Source organism: Ambystoma mexicanum, chromosome 11 (genome assembly GCF_040938575.1).
Source record: "Ambystoma mexicanum isolate Mex_15411 chromosome 11, UKY_AmexF1_1, whole genome shotgun sequence".
In the NCBI taxonomy this organism is placed as follows: domain Eukaryota; kingdom Metazoa; phylum Chordata; class Amphibia; order Caudata; family Ambystomatidae; genus Ambystoma; species Ambystoma mexicanum.
The window spans coordinates 1,262,428,295-1,262,442,699 of NC_090934.1; the positions used below are offsets into that span (position 1 = coordinate 1,262,428,295).

At 44.0% G+C, this 14,405-nt stretch overlaps 1 protein-coding gene across 2 annotated transcripts in view; it reads left to right on the forward strand.

The window, feature by feature from the left end:
- Nucleotides 1-3,124: 3,124 nt before the first annotated feature.
- Nucleotides 3,125-14,405, forward strand: part of RBPMS2 (RNA binding protein, mRNA processing factor 2) — a 213,111-nt gene continuing 201,830 nt past the window's right edge. The window contains exon 1 of one of the 2 annotated variants that reach the window (XM_069624709.1): nucleotides 3,125-3,767. In XM_069624709.1, the coding sequence (XP_069480810.1) occupies nucleotides 3,717-3,767 (51 nt within the window). In that variant the 5' untranslated portion in view covers nucleotides 3,125-3,716. The remainder of the gene's footprint in view (nucleotides 3,768-14,405) is intronic. The other variant, XM_069624710.1, reaches the window with a different exon arrangement.

Sequence of the window (14,405 nt, forward strand, 5' to 3'; positions counted from 1 at the left end):
GTATTTTGATTGAGCTTTTATAGTGCTTGCCGCCTAAGCGCTTTACATAGAACCTGTCACACGTCCCTTCTTTTTCCGCATATGGGATCAATGGAGAAGCGGCCGCCATAGAAATGTTCCGGCACGTTATTCCAACAAACGTCTGCCTGCGGTCTAGTCTATTCCATCATAGCTGCCGCTGGGTGCACTTAGTTCCTTTCAGCCCGGCGGCAGCCGCGTTGCAACTCCACTTTCGTTGTGGTGCTCTGTGTGTTTTCGCTTGGCTTAGGTAAGCCCTCTTTACCTGGCTTGTGCCCCCTGGTGCCCCTCTCTAGCTTTCGTTCTTCGGTTTCCGCTTTGCTCTCCCGGCGTTCTCGGGCGCCTTTCATTGCTTTCTCCCTTCCTCCCCTTTCTGCCTTCCTTGGCTCTCCGAAGCCTCACTTGCCTCGTTGCGCTTCTCTAGCGTTCTACTCGGCCCGTCTCCTTCTGGGCTTTCCGGAGCTTCTTCCGGGTACTTCTCTCCGTTGTGATTTCCTCTTCTGTCTTCTGTGTGTGCACCTCCTCCGGATGCTTCTACGGAAACTGCCGGTATACTTCTGTCATCACGAAGTTGGAATACTTATCAACACGCATTTTTCACGAAGGAATACCTGGGTTTTTTTGCCTATTAGGCTTTTTCCCCAACTGGCTGCTGCGGAACCGGGGCCCCTGGTTTCCAGTATTTCCCCGACAACCATTGTGGCTTTGTTTCGTGACAGACCCTATCTACATAAAAAGAAATCCTTATTCAAGGGAAGGAAGAAGAAGACAACTGAAGACTTCTCGGGTGAGGAGTGGAGTGAGGGGCCTGAATTGGAAGGTGATATTGACAGAGCCATAATGGTACAATGAAATTCACAGCAAGTGGAGCGTGAGTTAGTTGGATAGTAGGTAGAGTTTCAAACGAGATTTGAAGAGAGGAAAAGAGGATATAGAGCATTGAGACAGTGGGAGAAGGTTCCAGTGCTTGGGAGCTAAGAGTGAGAAGGAGCGAAAATTAGAAGAAGCCCATGGGGCACCGGGAGCGGACAAAGGGAAAAGGGTCTGGGAGCTGAGAGAATGAGGCAGAGTGTAAAGAGACCAGAAAAGACAGATGGGGAGGGGCTAAACCATAAAGACAATTGAATATGATACAGAGGAAATTGAACAGCAGACAAGATTCAAAAGGTAACCAACGGAAAGGGAAAAGGGCAGGGGAGATGGAATCACGAGGGGTTAATCTACTGAGAGTTGTAGATGGAATGAAGAGGAGCGAGTTGATATGGTTGTAGACAAAGGAGAAAGGAAGAGCAATAAAAAGGCAGGAAAAGATGAAAGAAGAAATATGGAGCATGTGCAGCCTTCTAGGTAGGAAATCCACGGGACTGGCGCATGTTAAAAGCATGAAAGCAAAAGGAATGAGAGCTCGTCAAAATGTGAGTAGAAAGGGAAAGACAAGAATCAAAAATAACACCCAGATAACATGCTGACGAGGAGATAGGAATAACAGAGTTGTGTGGTGAACCAGAAGAACGACTCGGACAATTGGAGTTCATTCTCAAGAGGATTGGTTCAAATTAAAAGGGTAAAAAAGTCCTAATTGGCTGTGAGGGGTCAGAAATGAGAGACAGGCACCAAGTTGTAGGGTTCTCAACATTCTTTATGTTTATTAAACAAAAAGGGTGGGATAAACGCCTTCCTGTCCCTATTCTAACGAGAATATCCCTACCTGTGAAATAAAACTAAAGCAAATTGACCTTGTGTTCAAATGGTATCTGACCCTCACATAAGCATATACAACAAGTTACTCTGATTCCACCACAACAAATGATCATGTGAAAGCTAAAAATAGCTAGTTCCAATAAAGGTAACCCTTGTACTCAGGAATTAGCTCCCTTCCCCTGAACTATTTCAGGAAGCCTGCTGAAATATGTGGTTCTAATAATGTTCTTGTCAAATGAAGGAAAAGTGTCTTTTCCACACAAAATGTCTTCCTTGATAAAGCAAAATGTCTCATCCACAGAATACTTTTGGCAGCACAGCAAAACATCGAGTCCGATGTGTGTGGCATGTTGAGTACATGTGTGTATTTGTGTGGATCATATTCCCAACACATTGATAAGGAGTCGTTTAAAACTAGGTGCATATAGGCACCTGTTCGTTTGTATTGCTTGTACCCGGTTAGTACAGCTGTCAGGTTGGAATGGATATACCTGCCCAGCCACGATTTCGCATCTCTCTGGAGTGAGTTCGGTATGGGGGTATTTTCGCCGACAAAAGATTCAAACGTGTCAGTAGGTCATTTTAAGAAGACTGTTTAGTGCGTCCTCACCAATATGTTCTGTTTTTGGTGCTCCGAAAATGCATTTGGACAGGAATAGGAGAGGACCCACTTACGAAAAAAACAATAATGACAACAGGAGAGGGTGTATTGCTTGAAGGCAAGAAAACTTTAATTAATGCATGCTATTTGTGCTTAGCACTAAATGGCTTCAAAGCGCTCGGTAACATCAAGAAGATCAGGGCACCTCGGGTCCCAGAACTACAGGCGTCGTTGTAACGGGGGTGTGGCAATCGGTAGAAACAAGAAAACGTACATACATTATAAACGAGCCAACGTGGATAGTCATAACGCGACAAAATAGTCGTGACTGACAATGTCCTTGGTGTTGGCTATTGTACCTGATGCAGTTAAGGAGGGAGACACGGGTGTACGGAAAACGTACCAAATTGATAGTGGTTGATTTAAATAATTAATGATTGGGTGTACTCTTGTTTCCTTTGTTTGCCTTCGAGTACAGTGACATCTACAACAGTTACAAACTAACCGATTAACTCGAACGCTATTGCTTTTATGACGGGGCTATAGTCATCTGTTTGTTTTACACCTCTGCATGTTGACTGTATCTTTCGTAATTGCTGACCGCCTGCTGCAGCACACAGAACAGCACCGGACGCATAATAAACAAACAAAACTACTCCGATTAAGGCACAGAGCCACTGACCGGAGCTGCGGCTTTAAGAAAGTTCAATCATATAAGTTCATCAAAGTTTACAAAGTTTTCGTGGAGAAAAAAAAAAGTTTCGGCTGCTTCCCGTGATTGGGCTGGAGGTTCCCAGGGAGACAGTGATGCAGTGGGGAGGGCGTCTGGATCCCAGCCCAGCTGAGCTGCATTTCCAACAACACAAGCGCCACATTTCCTTGCCCCTTCCTCCCACTCCTTCTCCAATTGATGATCAAATTGAAAAGCAGCCGTAAAGTGGGCTCGCCGCTGCAGACCGGACCGTCCCCTTCTTTGCTGATTAGCACCTTTTTTTTTTTACTCTCCATTGGGGTTTAGCCTCAGCCAACTCCATGTGAGCCCAGGGGCTATAAAGCAGCCTCCCTCCCACTCCTCTTCTGCACCTTCACAGCGCACTTTCACACGCACTCAGCACTTGTAACGTGTTTCTTTACTTTTTTTTCTCCAACGAAGGGAGTGGGAAGGTAAACCAAGCCACCTCTTGGAACTGCACTTGAGGCACACACCGTCTCCAACACCGCATACCCGCACCAGGCGCACACCTCTCCGGGAACCGTCACACACACGACCTCACCGTGACCTTACAGTACCAAGCCTGCATCCTCCACGCGGTGGGGAGAACGCTGCACCGAAAGATAACCCGGAAACTCGAGCACCGTGGACACTCTGGACGGAGCCACAGCCGACCTGTTCACCATGAGCAGCCACAAGCAGGACGGGGAACACCTCAACATCGTCGAGGAGGAGGTGAGCGCGTTCCCCTCTACCAGTATTTTTTCTTGGTGGTTCTACTGTTCTTTTACCTTTACACCCGTGTCCCTTCCGTTTTTTTTTGTTTGCCCTAATTTCTCCCCAGTGTTTTCAAACCGCGCCCACCCGCCTCTTTGGCTCTTGCTTGGCAGCTGCCCTCCTAGGGTCGCTGTCGGGTGCTTTCCTTGATCCCGTCAGCCCCCCCACCCCCAAATTACATATGGTGTTTTAGCAGGAGCGTTTATTGGTGTTCATTACATGTAGGTAACCGCTGTATTACATCTGCCTGCGAAGAGAACTACTTTTTGTGGTATTGTTTCATCACGAGTTATACATGATGGAAAACAAATATGCCAATCCGTCGTCCTGTCAAAAGCGCCCCAAGTAACGGTGCAGGGAGACGTTTGTCTGCATGTGTTGCTTTGGGAACATTCCAGCAACCCCTCTTTGGAGTTACTTTCTGGGGGTATAGCTTGCTGTAGCGAGTTTAACTTTTTTGCAATACGCTGTTGGCTGGCGTTTGTTTTGAGGGTGTAGCTTAAGGGGGCGGGTGGGGGGAGGGTGGCTCCCAATTTGCAACCCTCGCTTCAATGCCTCGGCCGCTTCTCCGCGACTGCATCAGCTCATTAGCTGGCCCTGGGGCCGGTGTGCGCAGCGCTATGCACCGGGCACTAATTGGGCCCGGCTGTGGGTGGCCTGCCACTGACCAGTTTTAGGAGCGATTTTCCCTACGTCTTACTTCGGTTGGAGACGAAAGTTTGCCTGCGTATGTACTTCCTGGATGAGGTGGGGGCAACTCATAATCCGGGCTGGCAATGGCCTCCTGCGTAAAGCCCCGGTCTGAAGCCTTCATCCCTACCCTTGATCTGTGAGAACCGTCGCCCCGGATTGTGTTTAAAAATGTTGAGCAGCCGAATGTCTCGTGTGTAGGGAGCACCCCATAACCATGGCTCCCCATAAACATGGTGCCACAGTGAGGAGTCTGTGCGCATTATCTTAATATTTGAGTACTTTAAGGGAATGGGATGGGTCTCGGCCTCTGACAGTTTATTGTCGTTTACTCCCCTCGAATATTCGCTCAAGGTACTTTGTTTATACAAAGCACAATATGTAGTGTTGTGCTACGGCACCAAAAAATGATCGAATAATATGCTTTCACACCATGCCTACGGTGGTACTATACTACCCCAGAACCAATTCCATGTTTCCCATTAATTGAGGACTACGAAGAAGGTAAAATACACTTTCTGTGGAAAATATACTATTTTTTTTTTTATCGTGCTGTTTTGCTTTGTAAACAAAACATTTTCGGAATTTAAAGTACAGATTGCATCTTCTGATTTTTCTGAGTTATGTAATTTAATAACAAATCTTACCAAATAAACTAGTTGTGCATTCATTAGATTTAAGAAAACCATAAACAGGCTGGCATAATATATCTTTTCATTCGGACTTGAGCATCTATAAACTCTCCAATGCCACATAACTGACCCCTTTTCCCTGACGGATATGGCAAACTGATTAACAACTTTGTGTATTCAGTTGTTTTTGAAGTGTCTTTATAATGTTTTACCATGGTTGGTTGCAAAAGTTAATACTTTGGGGTTTTACTTTTTGGTGCTTTATCAATTATGTCTGGAGAAGTTAACCAAGTGCTACGCAATGGGATGGTATGTAAATCTGACTTTCAGAATTGTGAAGTTGTGTGATCATTTGAGCTTAAATCACTGAGGCATTTGCTTTCTCAGTCCTGGCGCAGAACTAGGTTAACAGGACTAACTATTGAAGCCTTACTGAATATCTAGATCCACCCAGGGGAGAAAGGTTGATCTGGCTTAAGCAGCACAGTACTTAGTTGCCATCTTCAGATTTTGCATATGTTAAATCCCAATTTTGACCTTGCTAAAGCATTTGTGTCCAACCAAAAGTGCCTCAGTCTTCAATTTATTTTGAAGAGTCGTTGTGCTGGCTATAGAATGTATCCCAAAGCCCTCTTTATCCCTTGCCACCACATATGAATTTGCACTTTAAAGGCATGCAACGTACCTTTTTCTGGAGCAGAGAAATGGCAGATAGTAACATGCCCAGAACCTTTGCTTGTCTTTTAATAAAATGCGCAGAAATGGTTAAGAATGCTAACTATTAGGGCTGACTTGGGGAGATGAAGAAAGAGATACAGAAACCAGAAGAGTAGCCAGCTTTTGTCATACTTTCATATCTGCAGCAGTTCCACCTTCTCCCAGATTTGCTTATACTCCCAAAACACTAACCTTGAGGGGTCCTGCAATCTGGCCTTCCAATTTTTTCATATTGTGTTGATGCCTTGACCTGTCCAACACTTTTCAGGGTTCCTTTTAGCTAATCTTACTAATGGGGGGGGTTGGAACCCTCCATTAGGTACAATATTCAGAATCGCATATTGTCAAGTTCATTTAACAAATCTGCTCTTGATAAAATTCGTTTAAGAAATGATCCTTCAAGTGACACATTTCAGTACTTCTAAAATGTCAGGATTGTACTTTGTTTAAGGGGACTTTAGTGGTGCGTTCTGGTAATTTTTCATATTGTCACCCAAATATCAATTGGTTTGTAAAACTAATCCCAGTGCCTTTTTTTTTTTTTCTTTCGTGAAGCAATATTCCTAGACCTATGCAGTTTCTGATTAGGTAATTTTCACTTTACTTTTTAATGCAGTACTACGTTGTGCCCTGCTGATGCAAGCTCCTAGAATTCTTAACTTGTCCTCTAGTCTAATTGGTAGAAAATATTCACAATGGAAAGACATGATTTAAACCTTGTTGTTCACAAGTGGCAACAAAAATTTACAAACTTTGTAACAATGACACAAGTAGAGTTTGATTACCACTTGAAAAACCAAGTGGTGTCTAGCAAATCTAAAAACATAAAATGGTAAGCCTTTTTTTAGACGGTGCTGCATGTTTGGTAGTCATGAATCGAACATGCAGAGAATAACACTTGTGCTTATTCTGTACTGTTTTAATGTGAGAACTGCATAATTTAACCCCCACGTCCACATGGGTATCTGGTCGTGAAATGGTTGTTGTAGAAATCTATCTAAAAACAATGCAGTGTATGAAGTTGGGATCCTCTGGTTTTGATGCCATAATAAATCCTGGATGTCCGAGTGGGTATACTTGCTACCTTGAGAGGCGATTACAATTCGGGGATTATCAGGTTTGCATGTTTCTGTGAACCTAGGATCTCGGCGGTAATCTTCTGTAACCATTGCAGTCTCATGTCAAATCGCCCTTCCTAAATAATTGAAGGGGATATTCAATAACTTAATTTTTACAAAGGTACCATTCCACCTTCAGATTGCTTCTCATAAATACAAGATTCAGAAATGGTTTCAAAGGCATGGGGAACCACTGAGCAATGCATCCTAGGCAAGGATGCTGAATTGGGTTGGCCATGTACATGACCCTTAGTTTTTTTTTTTGTCCCTGGATAATCTACTGGTATAATGCAAGACCACCACCCCCCCCCCCCCAAACCCACATGTTACCGATTCAGTGTTTCTTTCTTTGTTCCTTTGGGGTATATTGTTTTTTGTTTAAAAAAAAAAAACTCACATTGCTGCTCCATAGAACTGTGCCTCTGTTCTGCTTCTATTGTATCTGATTGGTTAGAGACCTATTGGTTCTGGATAAACTGATCTGAAGAAATATTTGGCACTTAGCCCGAAGCCACAAGCTAGAGTATTATCTTGCAGAGGCTGCTACAGGTGTCCGTCAGCATAAAAAGCCATTGTATCCATGTTGCTCATATTTGATTGCATGCATGACAGTTGGGGCATTTAATTGAAGCTGTGCCCAGGGTTTACTTTCCAGTCATAGTATGCATAATTTAAAGCATGTAGTATTTTTCACTGCTTTTAGTAGTAAAGTTAGAGTACTACACTTTCTGAATAGCTCCTTGACCTATTTGGATGCTTCCAAAGGTCTAATATTGGCTCTTGCTGATCTAGTCTTCACCGTGGACTGCGCTTACAAGAACTATATGTACATGGGGATGTCGGTAACTACTTATGCATGTACAAGGAAATTGATACTAGATTGGACATTCTTGTTCTCACAATATAATAAAAGGCCAGATGTGTTTGCCTGATGTAGTCGTGCACAGTAGACTGTCCGCTTCACCTTTAGCGACAGCTAGAGGGAGCTGTTGCCCATATAAAGCCAGATGTTTGTCTGCAGTTCTCTCCTCGTACTTTCTCTGAGATTGAGGGGTGGGTTCACTGGTCACAATTTCAATTTCGAATGTATTTTGCAAGGTGTAGGGGGTCAATAACATGGGGCGTTTTTTAGCGATTACTTGCAATCAATTGCAGTAAATATAGCAAACGGAGCGGCTATATCGCCCACTGGTGTGCATTGGCACATGGAATTTTACAGGAGGTGTGTATGCTGACTGGGCGGGAGCATATATACTTGGGTTATAGCATGTGCAAATCAAAGCTGCCAGCTTTTCGGCAATGCAAGCTTGGCTTGGAGGCAAACTTGCATGAAAACAGAATGCAGCAACATCCCATTTTACTGCTAACCATAATTTTGGCTTAGACTTTAGCGTTTTCAGTTCTAGTAGGCATGATATATAAGGTGGCCTAGCCCAAGATGTTACAGGAATATATTGTGAATATTCAGTAATAAAGGCGTAAAGGAAATGGTTAGGATTCCATGGTTAGTATAATTGTCCTAGTATTTCACAAAATGGACATAACAAGGCTGTAACAACTTGGGTGCTAGCCCAGCTTCGCTTGGGCAATGTTAATATATGATTCAGGGTGCTAAATCATGCTCAAAAGTACAAGCGGTATAGTTGCAATACATTTCCTGGAAGCAACTGCTGCGCTGTGGTTGGAAGGTCGTACCGTTGGCTCCCATTGTCCGGCTCCTTTTTCCACTGGAACAGGAGAAGGTACCCACAGTGGAATGTACTGCAACAATCGTACATCCCTTCAGGGTGATAAATGCAGACACGTGAAGGAGCTTATGCAGGTTCTCGTCAAGCAGCTTTTTCTGCTAGCCAGGCATTCAACCCATACCTACTGCAAAAAAAGGCATTGGTAGCAGAATTTAAGATAAAGGACGTGTACCAGGCTAGCTTTAACGAAGCGAATGCAGATCATGTCCATCCTGAAACTAGTGGTGTGCAACAGACTAGTTTGGATAAAGAACAATAGAGGGACTGATGGGGACTGGGTATGTAGGGGTGTGTGGAACCCAGGAGGGGATTTCAGCTTTGAATGACTGGATGGTAGCAGCGTTTTTGAAACTTGGGTCCCGTGGGGGGTGGGTTGGGGGCAAAAGTGGATTTATAGTGGTGTGGAGAGTGGACAATTTAGACGCATGTGCTGCTAGCTGAACAGGTTAGAAAGGATGATGCACGTGGAGTGTTAGCAGGAGATGTCTCGAGCCAGGTTAGGGTTTGCGAACCAATGCCTACACCTAAAGCCTAGGAATGACAACATTTTGCATAGAACTCCAGCTGGCATGGAGTCGGTGATGGGGGGGGGGGGGGGGGGGGGGAACTACACAGCAGGGAACATGGTAAAAGATGTTGTCCAGGAATGGTGAGGGGCACATGGGGTAAGCATGGTAGTCCAGTTCATGAGTTAGTATGAGGATTTTGGTACTGGTAGGTGAGTAGAGAGCAGATAGTTCAAATAAGTTGATTCAAGAGGTAGACCTGAAGGCTGAGATAGCCGACGACACCCAGCGTTGTGTGATTCAAAGGAATGAGCGTCTGGTGAGAGTGGAATGAATGGGGAGGGGGGGCATTGGAAGCAGGCTGATAATTCGGACATTGGAGGAATTATGCATAAGAAGATTAAGCGCTGTCCAGTGGTGGACTGCAGAGGCCCATGGTTTGGGGAAGGGGCAGCTTTTTCCGTCATCTGTATGATGGGAGAAGCATGTTATAGGGTCAAGAGTAAACTACGAGGGACAGCTCTGTGGGGGGGGTCAGAGGGTTCAGTGTTCCAAGAGATTGCTTATTAGATTTCTAAGCCAATGCCCTTGTCCACAGGTCAGATGGTCTGGAGGAGGGTGCTGTTCACTGCATTTCCCACTGCAACCTCTACAGCTTAGTAGTTTCTGACATTTGCTCACCATTGTAATCAGACATTGGCCAGAGAAGAGTATTATGGAATCAGATGACGTTTTGGTGGGGGTGATCACATACTTTGTCAAGTTGGAGAGCCTGTTAAAAGACGTTGATGGATTTTAGAGTAGTGTGGGAGGAGAGAAACTGGCTGATGGCTAACTGGGTTGTTCAGAGATCAGCCAAGGGCTTAATAATCTAGGGCAACTTCCTTGATGTGGAGTATTCTATACGAAAGGTTTAAGATGAAGAATAGATGGGAGCAAATGAGGTATTGATCATTTGTGGGGCAAATGGGCCAAAACAGGGCGCTATATGGGATGGCGGCTCCAAGGATGGGTACCAGCTTAGTAGGATAAATTGGCAGGAACAAGCAAAGCAGAGCGGTGACCAGTGGGGGGAAATCAAATCGAGTGTTTGCATACATAGGTCTTTTTATATATAATTTGGCACTCTTTAATGATAAAATGAATAAATAGTATGATTAGGCTGTAGAGAATAGGATATCCTTGCAGGAAGGTGGGTGGCGGTGCACAGCCCTTGGTCCATCTGTGGTATTGCAGGTCTTTCTTCAGAAGGGGGGCAGGGGTGGTATGATGGGTTGACTAAACGGTAACAGGAGGGACAGTGTTCGGATTTGCTGGACGAGGAGAGGCTCTGATGTAGCTAGCTTGGGCTGGGTATACTGGTTTGAATTTCTTTTTGAAGATGGGAGGGGAATGTGATGACACGTTGAGGTGGGGTTTAGTGGTACACGTGGGAGGGGTAGACTTTGAGTGGATGTGAGTAGCATTCCTTTTGGGAAATCTAGGGTGGGGATAATCTGTGTGGGCGAGCACTAGCAGGAAAGAGTCTGACATTTAGTTACCATGGCCTACCGTTGACCCTTCAGGCCAAATGGTGAAATTGAAATCTATCTATGAGAAGTCTGGATATGGGAATGGCTCTTAAAGAATTGGGCCACACCAGAAGACCTTTTAAAGCACAAGTGGTCATGATATACTGGCTCCTTGTTTCCTAGAGTAGTCTTCTACTTACTGGAGGACTGATACCCGGGAGTTGTGTTGGCGCTTGCTCAACAATGTCACTCTCCTGTTGTAGCTTACTGTACCTTACTGGCCCTAGATGCAAACAATGGGGGGGATTACACAGCCAGCTGAATGCAGAGGACCCAAAACAAAAGATTAACATTAAGAGTAGATGGTTACCAAGAGTGCCATACATGCTTGCCTACATGCTGGGTTACTGGTGTATATGGGTAGGATTATTTCACGGACTAAACTACTTGGCTAGCCTACTATCATTATTTTTCAACCTTGCTCCATAAGACTCCAGGAGGACCCCATCTGGCCTGTATGCAATTTTGTAGTGATCCCAAGTATGACTCGTGGTGATCAGACTTTAAAGCCTGTAGTAAACTAGCACAAGAGAACAGCAATGCATGTTTTACAATACTCTTGCAAAGAACCAAGTTCTATAGACCTGGAAGTACGAGCAATCTAAAATGAGATGATATTGAATTGTGGTTCCTCTGGGCGCAATACCCTTACAGGCTAGCCAGACTTTTCAGGCCTGCTAGCTTTGTTTAATGCCCCTGTGGTATTGGTTTGATGAAGTTTAAACTAAGGTCTAGCTCAGTCTACGAATTCTAAACCGGAGTTGCTAGTATCTTGTCTAGTTGGGTAAACCACATAATCTCTCATTCTGCTTACAGCCTAAATTTGAAGGTCTACTTTGGGAATTTAGGATCTTTTCAAGAATAGTGCTGTACTTGTATACCACTCAACCAAAATACTTCACAGCCCTTGTTGACCTTAATGTGAAACGTAACAAAGCATGACTTATGCGACTTTGCCAGTAGGTTTATTTGCACCCAGCTAGTGTTGGGTGATGCACATTTATGTTGAATTACTCGTGTCTGCAAAATGATGTGAGTACAGGACTGTTCATGTTAACTTCATTTCTAATCTCTTAAGTGCCCAGAGCACACCCTATGTTCCTATGGTTCAGGGGAGAAAGACCACCCTGACACTAGGTTGTGTAGTAAATTGGATAAACAGCAGATGTGTGGACACTCCTGTCCCAGCACACCCTTGTATTGTAATCGAACAATATCTTTATGTATATCAATAGTTCACAAGAATACTCGTGATTCTATTTCTGTAGTAAATAAGGTTTACTTTTTTCTTCTCATAAACCAGTTGTGAAATTTAAACCAGCCTGTTTTTCAAAACAATCATTCATTGTTAGCTATCCCATATCCAGATATACATTAATCACAATAACTTCTTAGAAACACAGATCATTTTACATAGGTATTAATAAACCAATAATATCCCTTAGGGCTTGCTCTACGCATTTAGGGGAGAGCATTCCCTACATCTGGAATTCCCTACATCAGGAGCGTTCTATTCAATTACTTGTGTTCCACTTTCATATCTAAAACATAATGATTTGGCAACTTGCTCCACTCTTGTCAATGTCATAAATCCTATATTAATCGCATGTATGATATGATTCTGCTTGTGTCTATTTCTCAAAGGTTCCTCCCATCAACGAGCCTCCTATAAATTAACAAGGTAGATTCCATCAGTGTGACCTATACTCGTACTGTATCATAACAAGGAATCTTCATATATTTTAAAGGAGATGAAAAAATAATGCAGTAGCTAAAATACTACATTGGGTCCCACAACTGCGGTTTCTGAAGGTAGTGACTTAATGTGTGATTCCGTATCTCCTTTCTAGCGGTAGGCTTGTTCCCAAATGGGTCCCCTGTCGGTACATTGGTTGAATACCTTTTGGAGCCATCTTGATTCAACATGGAGTTTACCTCTAGTCTAATCTGTGGCACTGGTCACTAATCCACGTTTCACACTAGCTACCAATGCCGCCTCCACTTGGTCCCCTGTGCTTGAAAGATTAGATGAATTCTACTTGGAGCCCTCTTAGCCCAATATGGGTAGCAGAGATAGATATATATATATTCATTTAAATAAGGAGCTTACCTGTCGTCCTATGTCAGTGATTTTAGTCACTAATGCACGTTTCAAACTAGCTGCTAGCGCAGCCTCCAGTTGTGGCCTGTCCATATAAACAGGGCTGTCAGTCTCTGTATGGTAGGTACAAAGGGATACTAAACAATATGGGTCGAAGCTGCCTTTCCAGATACTTATCGATTTTTCGCTCCCCTTTGCCTTTACCGTGTATTGAAACCCAAGATGAGCTGACGTGCCAAAATGGCTGCTTTTTGTTACTGTTGCGTCATGTTAAACTTCATGACCACTACCATCATTACTGCAGCTGTGATACAAGTGTTGACCAACACGAACTGTTACTCCTATTTCTTTGTCCCGCTTCTGTCGATAACATCGTGCCTTGCTTTATTATGCCATATGATCGGGTGTGATGGAAATGTGTTCTGGTGGGGACCTGTGCATGATGGTTCACAATACCATGGACCGCATTAGCTTCTGCTTGAATGTCCAATGTGAATATTATCCTCCACGCTGCCATATGCAGAGTGTGATGCACATTTGCATAGAAGCGTTCTATTGGAAGATCTAGGATGTTGTGCATGGTGCACAATGTACTAAAATGTGCCATCTCTGCATATGCACTGGAGGTAATGCTGTGGTGTTTGGGCAGGTTCTGAAGGTGGTTTTGTATGCAACTAGGATGAATTGGTTATCAATTAGCATTTGCTGTTTATGAGTAATCGATAATGGGTGCAACTTGCACCAGTCATTTCAGGTTGTGATTCTCTACAGCGTAGTTTTCCTTAAGCAGTTATTGATGCAGCCAATGATGGCATGCAATGCCTGGTGGATAACGAAATCTTCAAAACTGATAGGCAAAGACCAGGAGCAAGTGGAGTACAGGAGGTACTTGCAGACTTGGACGTGGTCATTGTTATGCAGGTGTTCATCCAATGTTTGACTGCCTCATCAGGACATTCCTTGCATTGGAATATGTATGTATAAATGCTTCAAGGCCACTGGAAGGTTGTAGTATGCCAGACCTCTAGGGTATAGGAAGATTTAATTTGTCTGGCATGTTCAGGGGATAGGGAAAGTTGCTCAAACGGTGAGAGGGCTGTTAACCAGAACACAACCTGCCACTACTTTTCATTCGAAAGGAGCAGCCCGCAGCTCAATGTAGCAAATCAACTGGTCTAATGGAACTGCAACCTCCATCTGTAACAAAGTTCACCCTGTGCACGTCCACTCAAAGACCAACTGACATGGACACAGTGAACACGTTACTTCCACAGCTGAAGCGCTCTCTTGGGATTATACAAGAACCATTATCTTGGTTCAGCAGAACCAATATATCAGCTAGCATTTAAGCTTTTCCTTGCGGTGTACAGCTAGCAGGTCCAGGCAATTCCATGATGGGGGAATTACCAATTTCAGGATCACTACTAATATTAGTATACCATGGTCTTGAGATTCCAAAACAGAATGAATGTAGAGCAATGCAGCAGACTTGCTTTAAGCACCACTTTGAGTC